This window comes from Oncorhynchus masou, chromosome 19, assembly GCF_036934945.1.
Source record: "Oncorhynchus masou masou isolate Uvic2021 chromosome 19, UVic_Omas_1.1, whole genome shotgun sequence".
In the NCBI taxonomy this organism is placed as follows: Eukaryota; Metazoa; Chordata; class Actinopteri; order Salmoniformes; family Salmonidae; genus Oncorhynchus; species Oncorhynchus masou.
This window is the reverse complement of record NC_088230.1, coordinates 25,302,043-25,326,189: the sequence shown is the minus strand read 5'-3', so window position 1 is coordinate 25,326,189 and position 24,147 is coordinate 25,302,043. Positions and strand designations below refer to the sequence as shown.

The following is a 24,147-nucleotide window of genomic DNA, read 5'->3' as shown; positions in this document are numbered from 1 at the left end:
ACAGCTAGTACATCCATTGCAGGCAAACTGTGAGATGTACAGACATGTAGCCACATTATTACGCATAATCTATTGCTTAAGTTTCATAGTTTGATATGAACAGAGATGGTAGAGAAAGCGAGACACCACTCTCCCTAACCTTTTCTGATTGGGGAGGGCCATTCTGGTCTACTTACTGCCCCAGGGGGTGTCCCAGTGCAAGACATCTCACTGGCAATTTTTTTCTGGTTGGGCGGGCGTGTGGGGCGAGTGGGAGGGGACAATAACTAGACCAGAAACAGCTGTTCCCTCTCTCCCATAAGTGTGACAGATATTATCGAGGAATCAGCTCACACAGGAAAGGCATGCTCACATGGGAAAAGCAGGCTCGCGTAAGAGAGGAAATGCCCACATACACAGACAGGAACCTTGACCATTTTTTTGAATGGTAAACGGTTCGAGTAAACGCTCTCATTTATCTACCATCTTTGTTATTAAAATAACATGATTTCGTTTGCAAATCGTTATGCTCGATTGGTCAACATCAAACGGGAAGCCTAATTTACAGTGCGCTTTCCTCCTCAAATGCGATGAATAAATGTTGAATGAATGGGATGCGCAAGGTTTGTAAATTGCCTTTTTAAACGTAAAAGCAACAGTAGTACTGTATAATGAATCAGCAGCCTATATGATTTGATTATCCTCTGAGTTTCTCTGACCAGTATATCTTCTCATTTGTTTGTAATGTATGAAATTAGTTTGTTTATAGGTTATTATTCAATCATGATCAACCTACAGTATGAGCTTCTTAGGCTATTTGATAATCCTTTCCCATGGATCGATTGTGATCTTGCTATGTAAGCTAAAATAAATGGACATGTTCCTATGTTGGACATCTGTGATCAGATAGTGTCAGATGTTTGTGATATAAAGGCTATAAGGTAAACAATGCATAATCACCTGATAAAATATACACACTGAAACAAAACCAATACATTTACTGCCTTGTTACATTATTAAACCACCAAGTAACTGGCTTGCAAGACCCATTGAATCATCAACATGACCAATTCAGAAGGAAGAACATCTTGACGATATTACAAAGGAGGTTAATAATAAGACCATAGTTTTAATAAGACTGTGGCCTTCTGGTCATCCCTATGATTTGTACAGATGCAGCACCCTGTTCAATATTGATGGCTGTTTTTTAACAGCTGACTGAGACATATACAATAAGTCAAATGGGGTCATCATCCATCACAGAGACACAAAAAGTGATTTATCAAATCTACCACCATTGCAGCAGTACCCACCTTTCCAAAAAATGGGTGTGGAGGAATCTAGAGTCCCCGTTCCACACTTATAAAAAGCCAGGTCTTGGAAATATTTTCAATTTGACTTTGAATTATAGGCAAGATGCAGATATTGAAGTGACTTATGGGTCAGTTGTATTCAGCCAAGAGGAGGGGGAAGCTTTCGTATTGCCAATTAAAACTAAATTGGTCTGCTGGATTGTGAGAAACTGGAACCCTGACCATGCCAGGGCGAGGTATGAATTGGTCAAACACATCGATATACACACCTATGGAAAAACCTTTAGAGAACACATCAATGATCAATACTTCCTGAATACAATTTCCAGTTGTAAATTCTATCTGTCATTTGAGAACTCAATTCACAAATTACATCACTGAAAAGCTGTACAACCTACTAGCTGCTGGATCTGAGCCAATTGCTCTTAGGCCAATGAGAACTCTGTGCCTAGAGATGACTTTATACATGTGGATAATTTCCTCTCCTCCAAAGAGCTAGCTAACCAACTCACACTGTTACATTCAGATGAAGAAATGTATCTGCAGTATTTTGACTGGCGCAGACATTTCAATGTAAAGAGGTCCCATTTCTGTGCGAACACACATGACGTGCCTACGATTAATAACGTTTGTAATAAACTTGACACTTGGTTTTAGGGTTGATAGCTCATTTTCTTCTGCAATGTTGTGGTTCAACCAATGTTATGGTAGCTCATGAAACATAGCCTGATCTCTTGTCTGAAAACCAGGATACCTAATTTTGGAGTATAATGTATATAAGGAGACTGCCAACATGTTTTGCTGCAGAATTTCCCTCCTTGTAATTTATGTAGGCTACAGCATTGCATATTAGGATGAAATCATACAATTTCATATTTTTCAATAAGCCAATTTGTTTATAGGCTGATTTCCAGTCAGTAATTTACGACAATGGATACTCAAACCATTTCTAGCTAGCTTGCATTTCCTGCTCTCAAGCAGTTTTTATGAAATTAGGCTATTATAATAATAACAGGCTAATATGTGTGAATCAGTGAAATTGTTGTGTTTGTTCAATGTTTTCCCAAAGATGTGACGTGCAGGTGCCAGATGATGATGATGATTAATTGAATTATGTGACGTCACACGCGAGAACGGAGGCGAGGTTACGGGATAAATGGGTGGGAAAAATCAGGGTACTTTTTGGACTCTCGGGCTTTCCGTATTACGTTGCTGTTATGTTGACGTGTGAATTTGTGAATCACTACTAGCTAACGTTATTGTACTTTGCACAACATGGTTTAGCTAGTAGCAAGAAATATAGCCATAGAGTTGAAGATTATCGCTCATGCAAACCTGTAGTGGAATCGTTTTAGAAACCCACCAATACGATGGCAGCCGCCTGGGAAGAAATCAGACGTCTGGCAGCGGATTTCCAGAGAGCACAGTTTGCTGACACAGTGCAGAGGTAGCGAAAGCCAGCTAGCTGGCTATTCCAAAATAGCTAACGATGCTCGAGTCGTTAGCTAGCTTATCTGAACTTTATAGTCAGATGTAACTAGTAAGTTAGCTAGCAATATAACTGACTTGTTGACTGTTTATGTCTGGGCAGTCATAGAATTACCGTTACAGTCCGAGTTGGCTAACTTGAGCTAACGTGTGGTGGGCAATTTTTTTTTTTTAGTATAACAAATACAACATACTTAAAAAATAAACTGTGCCTATAAGCTTCCTGCAGACATTTTTAGCGGGACTAATATTGTATTACCTAGCTGTCAACTAGAGTCTGTTAGGTAATGTTAACAGAACCCCTAACCTTCTATAAGAAACAGCTGCTAAATCTACCCATTTGAGATAGTAACGTTATGTCACATGCACCGAATACAGCTGGTGTAGACTTTACCGTGAAATGCTTGCATACAAGTCCTTCCCGACGATGCAAAGTTACAAATAAAATACACAAAAATTGAGCTTTACAGGAAGTACCAGTACGAGATCAATTTGCAGTTACTAGGTATGATGTAGACACTAATGTACTAGTCCTCTTGCTCAGTTGTGCCTCAGGGACTCCCACTCCTCTTTCTATTCTGGTTAGAGCCCTTTTACGCTGTTCTGTGAAGGGAGTAGTACACAGCGTTGTACGAGATCTTCAGTTTCTTGGCAATCTCTCGCATGGAATAGCCTTCATTTCTCAGAACGAGAATAGACTGACGAGTTTCAGAAGAAAGTACTTTGTTTCTGGCCATTTTGAGCCTGTAATCAGACCCACAAATGCTGATGCTACGGATACTCAACTAGTCTAAAGGCCAGTTTTAATGCCTCTTTAATCCGTACAGCAGTTTTCAGCTGTGCTAACATAATTGCAAAAGGGTTTTTGATTAGCTAACACAACGTGCCATTGGAACACAGGAGAGATGGTTGCTGATAATCGGCCTATGTAGATATTCCATAAAAAATCTGCCGTTTCCGGCTACAATAGTCATTTACAACATTAACAATGTCTACATTGTATTTCTGATAAATTTGATGTTATTGTAATGGACAAAATCTTCCAAAAACAAGGACATTTCTAAGTGACCCCAATCTTTTGAATGGAAGTGTACATAAGTATTCAGACCCTTTGCTATGAGACTCGAAATTGAGCTTAGGTTTATCCCGTTTCCATTGATCAGCCTTGAGATCCACCTGTGGTAAATTCAATTGATTGGGCATGATTTGGAAAGGCACACACCAGTCTATAAGGTAGTTGACAATGCATATCAGAGCAAAAGCCAAGCCATGAGGTCGAAGGAATTGTCCATTGAGCTCTGAGACAGGATTGTGTCTCAAGGCACAGATCTGGGGAAGGGTACCAAAACAGTTCTGCAGCATTGAAGGTCCCTAAGAATACAGTGGCCTCCATCATTCGTAAATGGAAGAAGTTTGGAACCGCCGAGACTTTTTGTAGAGCTGGCCACGCGGCCGAACTGCACAAACAGGGGAGAAGGGCCTTGGTCAGGGAGGTGAACAAGAACCCGATGAGTTGCTCTGTGGAGATGGGAGGACCTCGCAGAAACGGAAAGGGGGATACCTAGTCAGTTGTACAACTGAATGCCTTCAACTGAAATAGGACAACCATCTCTGCAGCGCTCTACCAATCAGGCATTTATGGTAGAGTGGCCAGATGAAAGCCACTCCTTAGTAAAATGCATATAATAGCCCGCTTGGAGTTTGCCAAAAGGCACCTAAAGGACTCTCAGACCATGAGAAACAATATTGTCTGGTCTGATGAAACCAAGATTGAACTCTTTGGGCTGAATGCCAAGCATCATGTCTGGAGGACACCAGGCATCATCCCTACGGTGAAGGATGGTGGTGGCAGCATCATGCTGTAGGGATGTTTTTTAGCAGCAGGGACTGGGAGACTAGTCTTGATCGAGGGGAAAATGAATGGAGCAAAGGACAGAGATCCTTGATGAAAACCTACTCCAGAGCGTCTGGAACTCAGACTGGGGCGAAGGGTCATTGTCCCGTTTGGAAGGTGAACCTAAGTACACAGCCAAGACAGAGCAGTAGTGGCTTCGGGACAAGTCTCAATCTACTTGAGTGGCCCAGCCAGAGCCCAGACCTGATCGAACATCTCTGGAGACCTGACAATAGCTGTGCAGTGACTCTCCCCATCCAACCTGACATAGTTTGAGAAGATCTGCAGAGAAGAATGTGAGAAACACCCCAAATACAGGTGTGCCAAGCTTGGAGCATCATACCCAAGAAGACTCAAGGTTGTAATCATTGCCAAAGGTGCTTCAGCAAAGTACTGACTAAAGGATCTGAATACTTATGTAAATGTATTTTCATTTTATATTTATTGCAAAAATGTCTAAACATTTTTTTTGCTTTTAATTATGGGGTATTGTGTGTAGATGGAGGGGGGGAAGGGGGTATGTAATCCATTTTAGAATAAAGCTGTAATGTAACAAAATGTGGAAAAAGTAAAGGGGTCTGAATAATTTCCAAATGCACTGTATAGTGAGTGTGCGTAGGGTCAGTACAAGATAAGGTCATTTGTGCAGATAGTTCGGGTACCATTAATGGACTTTTTTTTTAGCAGTCTAATGCATTGGGGGTAGAAGCTGTCTCAGCCTGTTTGTCCCAGAGCTGACGCTCCGGTACCGTTTGCCAGATGGTAGCAGAGTGAATAGTCTATGGCTTGGCTGGCTGAAGTTTTTGGCAATTTTTGGGGCCTTTCTCTGACACTGCCTGATCTTGAGGTCTTGGATGGCAGGGAGCTTGGCCCAAATGATGTACTGGGATGTCCGCAGCACTCTCTCTAGCGCTTTGGTCGAGGGTGGTGCATTTGCCATACCAAGTGGTGATGCAGCCAGTCAAGATGCTCTCTCGATGGTGCAGCAGTATAACTTTTTGAGATCTGAGGGGGAAGAGCTTCCTGAGTGGGAAGAGGCGCTGCCATGCCCTCTTCACGATTGTGTGGGTGTGTGTGGACCATGGTAAGTCCTTAGTGATGTGAATGCCAAGGAACTTGAAGCTATCGAGCCGCTCCATTACAGCCCTCTCGATCCAATCCACTATAGTGAGTACAGGAGGGGACTAAGCACACACCCCAAAGGGGGCCCCATGTTGAGGTTTAGTGTGGCTGAGGTGTTGTTGCCTACTCTCACCACCTGGGGCCGGCCCATCAGGAAGTCCAGGATCCAGTTGCAGAGGGAGGAGTTCAGTCCTAGCTTGGTGATGAGCTTGGAGGGGACTATGGTGTTGAATGCTGAGCTGTAGTCTATAAACAGCATTCTCACATAGTTATTTCCCCTCTTGTCCAGGTGGGAGAGGGCAGTGTGAAGTGCAATTGAGATTGCATCATCTGTGGATCTGTTGGGATGGAATGTGAATTGGTGTGGGTCTAGGGTGTCATGGATGATGGTGTTGATGTGTCATGACCAGCCTTTCAAGGTACTTCATAATCAAAGATGTGAGTCCTACAGGGCTGGGTAGTCATTTAGGCAGGTTACCTTTGTCTCTGTTCCCAAGAGCACCATGGTGATGACCTTGAAACATGTTGGGATTACAGACTGGGACAAAGAGAGATTGATAATATATTTTACGCTTGCCAGTTGGTCTGCACATAGAGGTATTCCACTTTGTGAGTGTTAACCAAGAGTCTGAGCCAGTGTAATAGGTTTCCACCTTCCTCCTGTATTGTCGTTTTCCATGTTTGATGTCTTGTCGGAGGTTGTAGTGGGCTTTCTTGTATGTCCGTTACTCGTTCCTTGTAAGAGGTATCTCTAGCCCAGTAGGGATACTGCCTGTAATCCGTGGTTTGGATACATTCTGAAGGCCACTGTGGGGAATGCATAGAATTTCATATAGAACTAAATTCTAGGATCTTTGTGTCTAAATACCCCTTCTACTGTAAATCCTTCCCAGGTTGTCCGAGAGGAACTGCATTGAAATCGTTGCCAAGCTGGTTGAAGAGAAGAAGTTGGATGTGGTACACACACTTGATGGCAAAGAGTACATAACCCCGTCCCAAATCAGTAGAGAGATACGGGATGAGCTCTACGTCCATGGAGGTTAGTTGGCTAGACAATCTTCTTCTGATTCCAATACCTTTGTCATAAAGGAAAAAAGTGTTGCACTCATTCATCTCAGATCATGGTTGCGTAGATGTTCAAGGTTTAACATACACCTACATTTATTGATATGGACAAAAGGTTATGTAAAAGACCATCCTCTGTAGTTCAGTTAGTTGGTAGAGCTTGGTGCTTGCCATGCCGGGGTAGAAGTTTCATTTCCCAGGACAACCCTTATGTAAAATATACGCACGCATGACGAACTCGCTTTGGATAACAGCATCTGCTAAATGGCCTACATGGCTCCCGAGTGGCGTAGCGGTTTAAGACACTGCATCTCAGTGCTAGAGGCGTCACTACAGACACCCTGATTCGATTCCAGCCTGTATCACAACCGGGCGTAATTGGGAGCCCCATAGGGTGGCGCACAATTGGCCCAGCATCGTCTGGGTTTGGCTGGTGTAGGCCGTCATTGTAAATAAGAATTTGTTCTTAACTGACTTGCCTAGTTTAAATAAAAAAAAAAATATATATATATATATATATATATATAATACACACACACACACAGTTGAAGTCGGAAGTTTACATACACCTTAGCCAAATACATTTAAACTCAGTTTTTCACAATTCCTGACATTTAATCCTATTAACAATTCCCTGTATTTGGTCAGGTAGGATCACCACATTATTTTAAGAATGTGAAATGTCAGAATTATGGTAGAGAGTATTATTTATTTCAGCGTTTATGTCTTTCATCACATTCTCAGTGGGTCAGAAGTTTACATACACTCAATTCATATTTGGTAGCATTGCCTTTTAAAATGTTTAACTTGGGTCAAACATTTCGGGGAGCCTTCCACAAGCTTCCCACAATAAGTTGGGTGAATTTTGGCCCATTTCTCCTGACAGAGCTGGTGTAACTGAGTCAGGTTTGTAGGCCTCCTTGCTCACACATGCTTTTTGAGTTCTGCCCACAAATTGTCTATAGGATTGAGGTCAGGGCTTTGTGATGGCCACTCCATTACCTTGACTTTGTTGTCCTTAAGCCATTTTGCCACAACTTTGGAAATATGCTTGTGGTCCTTGTCGATTTGGAAGACCCATTTGCGACCAAGCTTTAACTTCCTGATTGATGTCTTGAGATGTTGCTTCAATATATCCACATCATTTTCCTTCCTCGTGATGCCATCTAGTTTGTGAAGTGCACCAGTCCCTCCTGCAGCAAAGCACCTCCACAAGCACCTCCACAACATGATGCTGCCACCCCGTGCTTCACGGTTGGGATGGTGTTCTTCGACTTGCAAGCCTCCCCCTTTTCCTCCAAACAAACGATGGTCATTATGGCCAAACGGTTCTATTTTTGTTTCATCATACCAGAGGACATTTCTCCAAAACGTTTGATCGTTGTCCCCATGTGCAGTTGCAAACCGTAGTCTAGCTTTTTTATGGTGGCTTTGGAGTAGTGGCTTCTTCCTTGCTGAGTGGCCTTTCAGGTTATGTCGATATAGGACTCGTTTTACTGTGGATATAGATTCCTTTGTACCTGTTTCCTCCAGCATCTTCACAAGGTCCTTTGCTGTTGTTCTGAGATTGATTTACACTTTTCGCACCAAAGTACGTTCATCTCTAGGAGACAGAACGCGTCTCCTTCCTGAGCGGTATGACGGCTGCGTGGTCCCATGGTGTTTATACTTGCGTACAATTGTTTGACCAGATGAACATGGTACCTTTAGGCATTTGGAAATTGCTCCCAAGGATGAACCAGACTTGTGGAGATCTACAAATGTTTTTCTGAGGTCTTGGCTGATTTCTTTTGATTTTCCAATGGTGTCAAGCAAAGAGGCACTGAGTTTGAAGGTCGGCCTTGAAATACGTCCACAGGTACACCTCCAATTGACTCAAATGTTTGTACAGATGTACGTGGTACCTTCAGACGTTTGGAAATTGCTCCCAAGGATGGACCAGACTTGTAGAGGTCTAAAATTCTGTTTCTGAGGATTTCTTTTGATTTTCCCATGATGTCAAGCAAAGAGGCACTGAATTTGAAGGTTGGCCTTGAAGCACATCCACAGGTACACCTCCAATTGACTCAAATGATGTCAATTAGCCTATCAGAAGCTCCTAAAGCCATGACATAATTTTCTGGAATTTTCCAAGCTGTTTCAAGGCACAGTCAACTTAGTGTATGTAAACTTCTGACCCACTGGAATTGTGATACAGTGAATTGTAAGTGAAATAATGTCTCTATACAATTGTTGGAAAAATTACTTGTCATGCACAAAGTTGATGTCTTAACCGACTTGCCAAAACTATAGTTTGTTGTCAGGAAAGTTGTTGAGTGGTTGAAGTTGGATATTTAATGACTCCAACCTAAGTGTATGTAAACTTCCAACTTCAACTGTATATATAATACTATTATGGTGACATAGATTTAAGAAATCTTGTTTCTGCTTTCCAAAGGTCGGGTCAACATTGTGGACCTACAGAAGGTGTGTGTCACTCTGCAGTACTACTAATTCCTCTTCCTAGTTTGTAGCACTGTAGTTAAGTGTTTCTGACAACAATGTTTTTTTCTTATTGTTTACAGGATATCAACGTTGATTGGGTTCATGTTGAGGCCAGAGCAAATGACATTGCAAGATCTGATAAAAGCGTTCAACTGGTGCTGGGGCAGCTTATCGATGAGTGAGTAGGACGTTTCACACAACACATGTTTTCATTGTAGTACTGTCAGCTACTGGGCTATTAGATTTGTTCTGAATTCCCCCTGTCTTCTAGAAACTACCTGAATCGAGTTTCTGAGGAGGTGAATGATAAACTACAAGAGGCAGGCTTTGTGAACATCCCAGAACTATGTAAAAACTATGACCTTCCAGGGGACTTCCTGACTGAGGTGAGGCAAGGGGGGAAAAAAACTCTAAACGTGGTCCTTGGGATGCCCCAACTCTGACGTCACCCCATTTAACTTGAAATTCAAAATGCTTAAGGTAAGGGTTAGTGTTTAGGGTAGGGACGTCCCAAGGATACCGGATAGCACTAACCGTGAGTCTAGAGCCACCTCTGTCTCCTTGTCAATACCATCACCTCTTCTATATTTGAGGTGATGCTTATAGAAAATATCTTTTTTTTATCATGTTTATACTTTGATATCAATAGTCTTTTGAAAGTTAAGTATCTGTGTGCTTTGTCGGTAGCTTGAGTTTCAGCTTGAGTTGCATGTATGGACCTGTACACACAGTTATCTGAAATGTTAACCACTTTGTCTGATTGTGTGCTATGCTGTGTCTCGTAGGAGCTGTCGAAGCGCCTTGGGAAAGTCATCCAAGGCCAGATGGATGAGTACAACAGGGGAGTCTTATTTACCCCTGCATTTGTCTCTCGCCATGGAGCTCGCATCCGTGGGCTTTTCAGTGCGGTGACTCGGTATGTTCCATACCAATCCCTATCTGTCTTGCTTTTTTAACCAACACGATCTTCGTTTTTCCCCCCGCCCTGCTCCTAATACTTAATTCCTTTGAGTTCCTTTTGTAGGCCAACACCAGTTGGTAATGTGATTGGCGTCTATGGTTTTCAGGAACATCTTCTCTACTGTAAGTAGCTGTTCCTTCTGTTTTAAAAATTCAGACCAAGCTGAATTGTCAGTACTGTCCTGTGTTTGGGTGTATAATGATTTGATCTGTGTGTTCTGTACAAACAATGTTTGGAGTACGCCTAATAAATCAAATGCAGTTGTATGTCATGCTATTGTTCAGCTAACTTTTGGTTCTCAGCTGTTTTGGAGGAGCTGGTGAATACTGGCCGTCTGAAAGGCACTGTGGTGGGGGGCCGGCAGGACAAAGCTGTCTACATCCCTGACATCTACTCCAAAACACAGAATGCCTGGGTGGACTCCTTCCTCAAGCAGAATGGCTATTTAGGTACTCCCACCTTTGATTATTTAGGGGATATCCTAAGCTTATTGGTTGCAATATTTATTTTTCATAATTTCCATACTGGAAATATGCCTAAAACCTGATTTTGTACCCTCATATGTCCTCTGTTCCCTCCACACAGAGTTTGATTCTTTGATCAGACTTGGCATCCCTGACCCAGTGAGCTACATCAAGAAACGTTTCAAGTCCAGCAAGCTGCTGTTTCTCAGGGCAGCCTGTGTAGGCCAGGCCCTGGTAGACCAGGTGGAGGCTTCTGTGGAGGAGGCTGTCAACTCTGCCACATGGGCCGATGTGCAGGTCCATGCCAACCTGCTTTATCAATCGTTCTCTGCCAAATCACAAATTATTTATAGCATAATTTGTTGATTTTGCTCAGTAACTAACTTGTCACATTTAAAATATACAGTGCCTTCGGAAAGTATTCAGACCCCTTGACTTTTTCCACATTGTTACATCCTTATTCTAAAATGTATTAAATAGTTTTTTCCCTCATCAATCTACACACACTACCCCATAATGACAAAGCAAAAACATTTTTGCCAATTTATATCAATAAATACAACTGAAATATGTTGAAGGAATTGTCAGTAGAGCTCTGAGACAGGATTGTGTCGAGACACAGATCTGGGGAAGAGTACCAAAAAATTTCTGCAGCGTTGAAGGTCCCAAAGAACACAGTGGCCTCCGTCATTCTTAAGTTTGGAACCACCAGACTTCCTAGAGCTGGCTACCTGGCCAAACTGAACAATCGGGGGAGAAGGGCCTTGGTCAGGCATGTGACCAAGAACCCGATGGTCACTCTGAAAGAGCTCCAGAGTTCCTCTGTGGAGATGAGAGAACATTCTGCATCTCTGCAGCACTCCACCAATCAGGCCTTTATGGTAGGGTGGCCAGATGGAAGCCACTGCTCAGTAAAAGTCACATAACAGCCTGCTTGGAGTTTGACAAAAAGCACCTAAAGGACTCTCAGACCATGAGAACCAAAATTCTCTGGTCTGATGAACCCAAGATTGAACTCTTTGGCCTGAATGCCAAGCGTCACGTCTGGAGGAAACCAGGAACCATCCCTACGGTGAATCATGGTGGTGACAGCATCATGGTGGTGACAGCATCATGCTGTGGGGACGTTTTTCAGCGGCAGAGACTGGGAGACTAGTCTTGATCGAGGGAAAGATGAACAGAGCAAAGTACAGAGAGATCCTTGATGAAACCTGCTCCAGAGCGACTGGGGCGAAGGTTCACCTTCCAACAGGATGACCCTAAGCACACAGCAGAGATAACGCAGGAGTGGCTTCGGGACAAGTCTCGGAATGTCCTTGAGTTGCCCAGACAGAGTCCGGACTTGAACCCGATCGAACATCTCAGGAGAGACCTGAAAAAGCTGTGCAGCGACACTACCCATCCAAACTAACAGAGCTTGAGAGGATCTGCAGAGAATGGGAGAATCTCCCAAAATACAGGTGTGCCAAGCTTGTAGCATCATACCCAAGAAGACTCGAGGCTGTAATCGCTGCCAAAGGTGCTTCAACAAAGTACTGAGTAAAGGGTCAGAATACTTATGTAAATGTGATATTTATGTTTTCTGTTTTTTTGTTATTCTAAAAACCCTGTTTTTGCTTTGTCATTGTGAGGTAATACGTTTTAGAATAAAGCTGTAACGTAACAAATTGTGGAAAAAGTCAAAGGGTCTGAATACTTTCTGAATGCACTGTATATATAATAATCTAATTTTCTTGAGTCACTTACAGTGTCACATGTGCTCCCCCTGCTTTTGACATGTAGCCCATTCTGCCCAGCTGTCTGTCCATGGAGGACGTTGGCATCATAATCAACGAGGCCATGAGAACGACCAACGTGCTGTCGACTGCCAGGGTCCTGGGAGACACCGTGGTGGTCAGCGAGAAGTTCATCAGCAACTGTCTCTGTCTCTTTGAGGAAACCATGCAGCATAAAGCTCAGAAGGTATATCACACCTGTCATGAAGTTACCTGATGGGCAGATTGTCATTGTCTTTTGAGATGGAGATACACTAATTGTACAAAACATTAAGAACACCTGCTTTTTCAATGAGACTGACCAGGTGAATCCATGTAAAAGCTTTTGTACCTAGCATTATATACCTTATATATGTCACCTGTTAAATCCACTTCAATCAGTGTAGATGAAGGGGAGAAGACGGGATAAAGAAGGATTTTTAAGCCTTGAGACATGGATTGTGTGCGTGTGCCATTCAGAGGGTGAATGGGCAAGACAAAATATTGAATTGCCTTTGAACAGGGTATTATAGTATGTGCCAGGCGCACTGGTTTGTTTCAATACCTGCGACACTTCTGGGTTTTTCACGCTTAACAGTTACCTGTGTGTATCAAGAATGGTCCACCACCCAAAGGACATCCAACTTGACCCAATTGTGGGAAGCAATGGGGTCAACATGGGCCAGCATCCCTGTGGAATGCTTTCGACACCTTATGGAGTCCATGCCCTGACGATTTGAGGCTGTTCTGATGGTAAAAGGGGGTGGAGGTGCAACTCAATATTAGGAAGGTGTTCTTAATGAGTTGTATGCTCCGTGTATAGCTGTGTCTTTGAACTACTCCCTTCTGGGTGCAGGTATAGGGCACCACGTTAGGGCTGGGCGATGTGGGCAAAATATTATATCACAATATATTTTTAAAATTGGAACGGTTTGACGGTATTTTTAGTTTTTGAATAATAAAAGTTGCACATTTGCTTTGAGTAGTGATAGATCCTAGGGTGGCAACACATACATTCTAAGTGATTTCAATGATTCTCTCCATTCTGACTGTTTTATACTGTTCAATTCAACTTTAACCAAAACAAATTTCAGCAATTTTAATATTTCTGCATTTCCTGTACTTAGTTGCAGTGGTGGAAAAAGTACACAATTGTCATAAAGATATGTTAATAGAAAATTACTCAAGTTCAAGTCACCCAGTAAAATACTACATGAGTAAAAGTCTAAAATTATTTGTTTTTAAATATACTTAAGTAATCAAAGTACATGTAATTGATCAAATGTACTTATGTATCAAAAGTATAAATAATTTCAAATTCCTTATATTAAGCAGACCAAATGTCTCCCTTTTCTTGTTTAAAAAAAAGATTATGGATAGCCAGGGCACACTCCAACACTCAGACATCATTTACAAACAACACATTTGTGTTTAGTGAGTCCTCCAGATCAGAGGTAGTAGATGACCAGGGATGTTCTCTGGACAAGTGTGTGAATTGGACCATTTTCCTGTTCTGCTAAGCATTCAAAATGTACTTTTAGGTGTCGGGGAAAATATATGGAGGAAAAAGTACAGTATTTTCTTTAGGAATATAGTGAAGTAAAAGTTGTCAAAAATAGTAAAGTAAAGCACAGAAACCCCCCAAAATGACTTAAGTTGTACTTTAAAGTATTTTTACTTACCACTGCTCAATTGAGAGCATTTCCACACGTAGGGCTGCATGATATGGGCAAATAATCTAGGACTTATTTTTAACCTAATGTTGCAATTGCGATTTGACTTGCGAATTAGAGAAACTGTTGAAATCATGGAAATAGAATGACTATTCTAATTCTATAGTGATAATATAATAGTGGGCACTTTGAATAGTGTTTGAGATGACAACGAATTAAAATGCCGGGGAGGAGTTATTATATAGGAGCTAAAGTGTTGATAAGTGTTTCCTAGGGGACCCTATAAGCTTTGGCTCCATCGCATGTTTTTTCTTAGCTACTTCATGTAGCTAACATATTCTTGCTTTGCATATTCCTCTTTGATTTAGAAGATACTGTTGCACAAACAACATGCTGATTTAGGTCTACACCATCACTGGTATTATCAGGCTGTATAGCTAATTACGCTTGCTCTTACTCAGTATATTTATTAGCTAGTTATTAGCATTAGCGGCTAACAATTAGCATCTCACAAGATTTAGGGCATCTTGCTAAGAAAAGACAAACTAGCTGTTTGCTGATTTAAGAAACACAAACTAATAATGTCATTATAGAACGAAAGTGGATTTATATTAAGAAGCAGAGTTAAAACAGCATTGTTGTCATGAACATTGTTGCATGTGCTGCATTAACCATGCAGACTGAAGCAAATGTCTCATGGTTGAGGAACATCAAATGCGCTCCTTGAGTGACAGAGGGCCTGACTAGGTCTGTGGAAAGTGGCAAGGAGAGAAAGAGCGGAGAGAGATGACTCGAGTAGCAAAGTAAACTATACAAATTGATATTACACATGGCATCACATTCAACAAACCAAACATTCAAATACCGGTATAGAAGTTAAAGTAAAAACCCAAACCGGTCCCTGCATCTATACAGGTATATCATTAAATATGGTATACCACCAGGCCTACCCCACGGCATGAAAAACAGAACTAGACAATAATTTGTGCCAGGTGTGATATCCCTTCTAAATAGCTCGAGCTAATGTTCCTTTCGACCCAGTAAGGCCAGCAGGCTAGTCTCTTTTTATTGGTATATTACTCTTGTGAAGTTTTGTCAATTTGGTTTGTATTTAAACACCACTTTAAACGTGGACATGACACTGTAGCAAAACTTCCCCATGGCGACAATAAAGTCAGCAAAGTATCTCCTTTCCACTTCATCAATTCCATGCTGTTCTCTTTCAGGAAGCCAAGAACAACCCTGTTTTCCTGATAACTGAAGACGATCTCAAGCAAGGCGCTATGATGACAGAAAATACAGCCCCCTCCAAAAAGGAGAAGAGGGAGGCAGAGAGGAGGAAAAAGACTACAGGTAGTACAGGCCAGGCCTCATTCTAATCCCTCTAGAAAATGTTTGTTCGGTTATCAACTAGACATGATAAACTCTTCTAAGCCCAGGTATTTTCTCAGGGTAGTTGGAGAGATTTGACTCCTGGTCAATTCTCCGTTATTCATTAATTAACCTACGTAGCAGGTGTAAAAAGACACCTGAGTGGAGACCCCACATCCGTTTTTCAGGAAAAACTGAAGTTAGGTTAAAAATACTGCATCCCTGAAAACCTGAAACATCTGCTTTCTGCAGGCCCTGCAGAGAGTGTTAATTAATTGTTTGACTCTGATATTATTTTGATTCCTAGAGGGCAGTGGCAGTAAAGGAGGTGGTGGAGGATGCAATGCCAGAGAGGTCAGGATACGCAAAACCAAGAAGAAGGGCAGGAGGGATGATGACAGTGACGAGGAGACAGCAGTCATCCCGCAAAGTAAGACTACAGTCATTATGTTGCCTGGGTTCCACAATGAATTCACTATGTAGCACTGCTCCCGTTTGGATCACATGCTGAAGTTATTGTGGGTGTGCACAATAAAACCCTATGTCAATTAATGTACAGTATTACATTGTTTGTTCAGTGAGGTAGTCCTCTGTAATGACATCTTAACAGTTGTGTAGGAGGAGATTGCTCCCCTGGGTGATTAAGCTTGTTAGTGTAAGACCAAGGTAATTGTAGTACACCCATTAAGGCCAATTATATTTTTCTTTCACTCTTTTGCAGATCGTAACAAACAGACTGAAGTCCCCTTCATGGCCGTGGAGGAGATCACTGCTGTCCTAGAAGAGAGAGTGTGTGACTGCCCCGGAGAAATCCTCTCTGAGTTGGCGGAGCAGTTAGTAAGGTAGTGATTCCTGTCACACTAAGCGATCAGTCACAATCACTTTCAAGCACAATGTTTTAACCCCTTTACTCAACACACAAAAGAAATACTGTGCATCAATGCGCCAGTTTTAACATGCAAGAGTCTTGCTCTGCCTGCAGGCCTTTGACTAAGACCTACCAGGAGGTGGTTCGGACTGTGTTCATGTCTTCCACTAGCTCCACGACTGGGGTGACAAAGAAGAGAAGCGTGAAAGACTTCCAGGAGGAGCTCTCCAACCTGTACAACAACATCAGGCTCTTTGAGAAAGGGACCAAGCTCTTCTCTGGTAAACTGCTTTATTTAACTCCTACAGAAGTACAGGTAATCCTCATTGAATGAAAAACCTAGTAATGCAGCATAAACATCAACTGATCCATCATTATTTGAGTCCACAGATGAGACCCAGGTCCACATTGCCAAGTACGTCCTGAAGACCGTGTGCACGGATGTTACCAACATCCTGGTGAATTTCATGGCAGCTGAACTCATGATGTCAGCAGAGAATCCCAGCTCTATCACCAGTGAGGTTAGCTATCCTCTCAGCTTGTCATTCCAAGCCTGTTCAATCCTGTTGGTCGAGTACTTTAGTGAGGCTTTATCCATGTTCTGCACATTCCCAAATGTCACAATGCATGTCAATATATCTCCCTTTAGGTCAGAGTGAAGATATTAGGAATGTTTCCAGTGGAAACCAAAGGGCCTCTTATGAAAGTGCACAACACTCTGAATGGAAAGGTAAGTTAAGTTCATTCAGTTGATGGAGGTTTTACTACTTATCATTGCAGATGTTATAAAACAAAGAGAATTACTTTGAGATTGCTCTCATATATGTATCATATGCAGGGAAAGCTTTTCTGACACTATTGATATTTTATTTTCAGACAATTGAAGATTTTTTAACCAATATAGAAACAGCAGTTGAGGTGTGTGGATTCATGCTGAAGAAGGGAGACAAGAAAAGAGAAAGGTAAAGGGAGCAAATTTAAGTCCAAGCATTTACCTTGTCTATAATCATGGACCTGGGTCACTGTCTGAGGTGCTACACATTGTTGGCTGACTGGGCAGTGCATGTTGTTCTGGTTCCTATAGACAGGCCCTGTTCCTGCACCGCCAGGCTTTGATAGAGCAGCTGAAGGAGACTGAGGACCCAGCCCTGATTCTCCACCTGACCAGTGTGCTGCTCTTCCAGGCCAGCACCCACTGCATGCTGCACGCCCCCGGACGCTGTGTCCCCCAGATCATAGGGACTCTGGTGGGCCGCGTCTCTGAGGTACTGCTCCCTTTCTCCTTGGTTCTCATTGATATTGCTAGTGATATTATACCAGTAATAGTTAGAATGGTGTATATTTGCAGCCTTTTATGTTGTTGGGATGTTTTTGATTAGCTCTATGGGGGACCTATGGTGATCTGTTTCTGCAACACTTACATTGTGACCTGTTTACAATTGACACGATTTTTAAGATGATGTCATACTGAAGCTTTTGGACGGGTGTGGTTGTTCCAGGAGCAGCACAGGCTGCTGACAGGCTACCAGGGTCTGGTGGTTAAGAGGTTGGTGAGCCAGAGCCAGGGGAAAAAGCAGGAGCAGGAGCAGGGGGAGGGAGAGAACCCAGAGGAGGGGGACGAGGCAGAGGCCATCCGGAAGGAGCTGGTCTCCCTAACCAGCGAGGTAAAGGATCTGGTCCTCTCTCAGAAGAAGACGTCTGGGACTGAAGAGTGAATGAGCTTGTACCACATCGACTGCGTTGCAGTTGGAAACTGCCAGCTGACTGATCTGATCTACAAATCACCAAACTATTCATTATTATTTGTAGATCAGCCTGTTCGTACCGATTTACCCACAATCAATTGCGGATTTATTGCTCGCCAAAGCGGCCAATGAATGTCTAGAGATCTAGAAAAAAAATCATAAATGAATAATGAAATTCTGTAGATCAGCTGCCCCAAACACAATTGTCTTACAAAGTGATTTCTCAACAGTCGTACCCATTTAGACTAAGAAATATCTGATAGCCACGTAGTTTAGTAGCGTTGTGAATGGTCCTGTTATTTCAAATGATTTGCAGTAAATTCCTTTGGGATATCATTTGAATTAACATTCCAATTAAGTCCTCAGTGCGGTAATGTAATAAATAATTCATGGATGAATTAAAAAAACACTTAGCCTGTCTTGGAATGTAACTTAGTTTGTCTTTTGGATTTATATTCAACATGATAATTCAGAGGTGGTAACTATTTTATTCATGTCACTTCAAATTTCAAAGAAGCTAGATATGTATCCATAGTAGTCCTAAATCACTGCCTCATCCAGGCTACTGTATCTTCAGTATCTTCTTCATTCTACTGAAATGAAAGATACACAGACCACTGGCGCCCTCCATTGATAACACACACTGGGACCAACTGCACATTAAACTTGTATTAGGGACAGATCTAAATTTACTGGGGGGGGGGGGAAGAGCCCAACTAAAGGTGTCATAAAATATATTGAAGACCCTCCCCCTCATACAATGAAAAACAATAACTGTAGCGACCCTGTGTTTATAAACGTGGATATCAACTTTGCCACTTGTGTGGCACATACCACGTAGGCTACGGGCCAGAAGGTTGAGGGTTCACCTCCACCACAGACGAGCGCCATCTCCCTGCCTGTTTCATTTACACTACGATCAGAGCCAGCTGCAAACAATGATCAGCTAGGGGGAAATCAGATGTTCTACATTCTGATGGCATATTTCTAATAATCTAAAATATATGTAACATGTCCATGCACCATACAACCAATAAACAAAGCATACTGACCTTGGGCACTTTAATATTATGGTTTGCATTTACAACACCACAATAAATAGACTGTCAAGCTCAACAAACAGAAAATACATCCCTCCCTACCTTGTAGGCTTACACAGAATTGAAGGCTTGGCTCAACAATCTCAGAATGTCATTCAACCTTTTTAGTGTTTTGTAACAGATGTCTCTTTCCATTCATCAATTGGCTATGGCACAGTTTGGATTTGTTGATTTTTATTTGTCAGTAAAAACAAATACATACAGTGCATTCGGAAAGAATTCAGACCCTTTACATTTTCAACACTTTATGTTTACAGCCTTATTCAAAAATGTATTCAAAAATGATCCCTCATCATTCTACAAACAATACCCCATAATGACAAAGCAAAAAGACTATCACATTTACATAAGTATTCAGACTTTGGTGAAGCAACCTTTGGCAGTGATCACAGCCCAGAGTCTTCTTGGGTATGACGCTACAAGCTTGGCACACCTGTATTTTGGGAGTTTCTCCCATTCTCTGCATATCCTCTCAAGCTTGGTTAGGTTGGATGGGTAGTGTCGCTGCACAGCTATTTTCAGGTCTCTCCAGACATGTTCAATCGGGTTCAAGTCCGGACTCTGTCTGGGCAACTCAAGGACATTCAGAGACTTGTCCCGAAGCCACTCCTGCGTTATCTCTGCTGTGTGCTTAGGGTCATCCTGTTGGAAGGTGAACCTTCGCCCCAGTCGCTCTGGAGCAGGTTTCATCAAGGATCTCCCTGTACTTTGCTCTGTTCATCTTTCCCTCAATCCTAACTAGTCTCTGCCCTTGAAGAACGTCCATACAGCATGATGCTGCCACCACCATGCTTCACCATAGGGATGGTGCCTGGTTTCCTCCAGACATGATGCTTGACATTCAGGCCAAAGAGTTCAATCTTGGGTTCATCAGACGAGATAATCTTTTTTCTCATGGTCTGAGAGTCCTTTAGGTGCCTTTTGGCAAACTCCAAGTCGGCTGTCATGTGCTTTTTACTGTGGAGTGTCTTCCATCTGGCCACCCTACCATCAAGGCCTGATTGGTGGAGTGCTGCAGTGATGGTTGTCCTTCTGGAAGCTTCTCCCATCTCCACAGAGGAACTCTGCTCTGTCAGTGACCATCGGGTTCCTTCTCCCTCGATTGCTCAGTTTGGCTGGACGGCCAGCTCTAGGAAGAGTCTTGGTGGTTCCAAACTTCTTCCATTTAAGAATGATGGAGGCCACTGTGTTCTTGGACCTTCAATGCCTCAGAAATGTTTTGGTACTCTTCGCCAGTTCTGTGCCTCGACACAATCCCATCTCGGAACTCTATGCTTCAAAGTGCTCAGGACTTCAGACTGGGGTCAAGGTTCACCTTCCAACTTATGTAAATGTACTTTTTTTTCTTTTTTTTATAATAAATGTGCAAAAATATCAGAAAAATATTTTTGCTTTGTCATTATGGAGTATGGTGTGTAGATTGAGGGGGGAAAACTATTTAATTTATTTTAGAATAATGCTGTAGCAAAATGTGGAAAAAGTGAAGGGGTCTGAATACTTTCCTAACCCTAGAGAGATATGCTGGTGGCATGCTACGACACAGATGCAGAAGGAGGGTAATTTGTACATTTTTGGTCTGAATATTTTGTATAAAGAGAAGCATATTCTTAAATTATAGGAATAACTCTGGTAGGCCTGAACAAGTCTTCCTCACCTCAAGTTAAACTGTCAAAGTTAGTTGTAGCGCCGTGACACACTGCCTTCATATTATAGGCCTGCAGTAGCTAAAACCATACCAAACCTTCACAAACGTTTTCTAAACTTTTTATTAGTGTAATATCAAGTAAGTCAAGCCATTTTTTAAGAGGGAAATACGAGCAGAAGCACAAATGTACCCCCCCTCAAAAAAACACAACCCTCCCAAAGCAAAAAAAAAATTGTTTGATAACCCTCCCCTTTTTTGGACCACCCCTCCCCCAGTCAATTTCGAATTTGTCTCTTACGTTTTTGCCTCATGACTTCCTAATGCACACTATTATAATCATCACCACCATGAGAGGGGAGTATTCCCTCATATTTAACAGCAAAATAGACTGAAATCTGTAAAGGATTTTCTCTTTAGACTATGCCAGAAGTAAATTAAATCATTTGTATCCCCCCCATCATGGTACCATGTGAACGGTTGAGTGAGTGGCTTGGATAATATTACATTATCTGGATTGTGTGTGCCAGATGGAACGAGATTTGCTGCTTTCAAAGGGGAATGCCAAAGGGGATATTTAACTGAAAGGTAGTAATCAACGTTCTACACATATAGATTGCTGAATGATACATTTTTAGATTGAACCAAATGTAGACTGCTGTAATATAAGAAACATGATTATAAAATGCTTTTTTTCATGGGTTTTAGGAAGGTTAGTGTCTCGACCTGCTCCATTTTCTACCATGTGGGAGTTGTCTGTCAGCTGATCTTTAGTAAAGCCCCTGGCAGCATATTGTAGAGATGGTGGGTGCATCTCAATATTGTAAAGTGTCTTCCTTTCCTTCATCTACACTGATCTGATGATTAAGGATGGATGCAAGCAATGTAACAGAACCTACAGGTTCTAGCTGCATAGTATTTATTTCTGATCCCTGCAGATCATCTGTGTTGCAGTCTAACACCTGGCTGCTATAGGTATACTTGACTGACAGTACGCCACCACAGAGATGAGGGAGTCTGTCTTGGGTGGTTTTCACATAGACCCGCCTGAGGAGGGACACATGCCCTACTCTGTGGATAGACACAAGTCTATCCACAGGCAAGTGCCTCCGATTGCCATGGAAACAAGCAAGAGCTCAAGCTGGATGAGCTATGTGCATGAAGTAGAGCCTGGGCCCAAGCACGAAAGTTAACTGTCATTTTTTTCTCCCCAGTCCAAGGTTTCAGTGGATTTTGTATCTTTAGCCCCTACTCTAGTAATCAAGTCAGTGGACCGTCCTTCATCTCTGTTCGAAGGCCGTCCATCTCCTTTCTCTTGTTGCTCGCCATCGCTTTTCATCGGCCGTCCATCTCCTTTCTCTTGTTGCTCGCCATCGCTTTTCAGTTGCAAGAACAAGATATTTGATCAAACAAACGTGACAATTGCGGAATATTTTTGTTTACAACTTGTATTTTTGTTAGCATTTTGGAGGTTTTGATCTCGACACACATTTTTTTCTCCATTTGCTAACAATTATTATTATTTTCGTTTATGGTTTTTATAGTTTGAAGTCATATCAGTTAGTCCTCAAATTGACTCCATAGAATACACCTGTACACAAGAAGAGCTTCAGGCTCATTACCTGAGAGCTGACGGGATGACTCAAGGGTGCATGGGCAATGTGTTTCCAGGAAATATTTTTTACGGATCTTGCTAGTAGACAGTCCACAGGAGCAACTGCAACATCATTGAATAATCAGGTCATGGCACACATCACATACCATTTATTGCCCATATAATTGGATATCATTCGTGTTATGTTCAACACATTCTATAATGCATGTTATTTAAACACAAGGCTCCTTAAGAGGAAGAAAACACCTTTTACTGAACAATACTACATCCACCTTCTCTTGAGACACCCCCAAGTAGCTGTTGCTTAGTAATAGTGCTCGGAGCTATGATTTATAGTGAGCTTGAAAGCCCTTAGCACGCTCATTAGTCACTGCTGGCAGAATAATGAATTCCAGAGAGGAAGCTGATTTAAGAACACCATCCCTTATATTCTTCAAGCTGAAAAGAATCGCCTTGGTACAACTATGTTCTTTTGAATGTATCTAAATTCACCTGGCCCAGCTACAAAGGGTTGCAGAGGCCAACGTCTCTTTGAGGCTAAATGTCCACATTGGAAATCAACCCGTTGACCTTTCAGAGTCTGGCATCCGTTTTAGACTATAATGCCTGGGACCATGACTCAAATGTGTTTGCAGAGATGACCTTTTGCTTTTGTAATTTCAGTTCGTATTAACAGAAATGAGCTGTTTAGCTATTACTATCTAACCCAGTTGAATGTTAAATACATCAGGAGAATTCCACTAAAACCTGTTAGCATATCAAACAGAACCATGTGCATAAACACCTTTAAATAGTCCAGGCATCGGACATGACTGACTGGCAATATACCATTACCATATTCAACAATGTTTTATAAGCGGTGTGACCAATGCAACATTGAAGTGTGTATCTAATATCAATAGCCAAGATGAAGGCGGACTTATTTCCATAAGTGTATGGTGAGATCATGCATAAATGCACTGTGGAAACGTTTCACGTGTGTCACCACTCAGTGGAGGGGCTGACAGGGAAGAGACACCACTGGGTGATGCAGAGATGTGCCTTGGGCCAATTATTTTCTTGAGCGGATGATCAGGGAGACGGAAAATAATTACAAATCATTTGTAGACTGCAAATTGACCACACGCACATATGATATTAGACTAAAACATAATTTCTAACCTTGCATACGTTTGTATTCGATCACGCCATGCGTGGGAATACTTACGAACAGATATCCAAAATGAACATATCTGGGAGCTGATTTTTCTGAGGTTCTTAGTCTTTTATGCACAACAATGAAATTAATTAAAGAATTTTTTTAAAGAAGATTTTGTGGGCCACCATTTGGCAAACCCTGGTGTAATGTGTCTCTAGAGTGCATAGTACATTAAACACAAATAGGATTCAAGGCCATGTTGAGTCAATCTAAACAAATAGACTGCAGCAACAAAAACAAACAAAAAATACAAAAATTAGTGGGTTGCTAAGGAACTTTTTTCTAAATTTCTTTGCCTTTTTTATGATGTCTGTAAACCATAGTATAATTGCAGAAGTACAGTATAAGTCAAAAATCTAACATGAGTTATAAAGAAGTAAACCAAACCAGAAGTAAATGCCAAAGACTGTA

The 24,147-nt window shown here is 41.9% G+C and overlaps 1 protein-coding gene and 1 pseudogene across 2 annotated transcripts; both read left to right on the top strand.

The window, feature by feature from the left end:
* The first annotated feature begins 864 nt into the window (after nt 1-864).
* LOC135505637 (4-galactosyl-N-acetylglucosaminide 3-alpha-L-fucosyltransferase 9-like) lies at nt 865-1,791 on the top strand (annotated as a pseudogene).
* A 708-nt stretch (nt 1,792-2,499) lies between these two features.
* LOC135506058 (E3 UFM1-protein ligase 1-like) lies at nt 2,500-19,233 on the top strand. 2 transcript variants are annotated; one of them, XM_064925434.1, is made up of 19 exons: nt 2,500-2,739; nt 6,690-6,835; nt 9,299-9,327; nt 9,426-9,523; nt 9,617-9,731; nt 10,131-10,261; nt 10,370-10,428; nt 10,609-10,755; nt 10,892-11,067; nt 12,553-12,732; nt 15,424-15,550; nt 15,876-15,998; nt 16,290-16,410; nt 16,551-16,717; nt 16,827-16,957; nt 17,086-17,166; nt 17,313-17,398; nt 17,521-17,701; nt 17,936-19,233. In XM_064925434.1, exons 1-19 carry the CDS (start codon nt 2,663-2,665, stop codon nt 18,149-18,151), a joined length of 2,391 nt encoding a protein of 796 aa, XP_064781506.1. In that variant the 5' UTR covers nt 2,500-2,662; the 3' UTR covers nt 18,152-19,233. The 2 variants fall into 2 exon arrangements, with proteins under 2 accessions (XP_064781506.1, XP_064781507.1); XM_064925435.1 differs by lacking the exons at nt 2,500-2,739; nt 9,299-9,327 and having other exon boundaries at nt 6,694-6,835.
* The last annotated feature ends 4,914 nt before the right edge of the window (nt 19,234-24,147 follow it).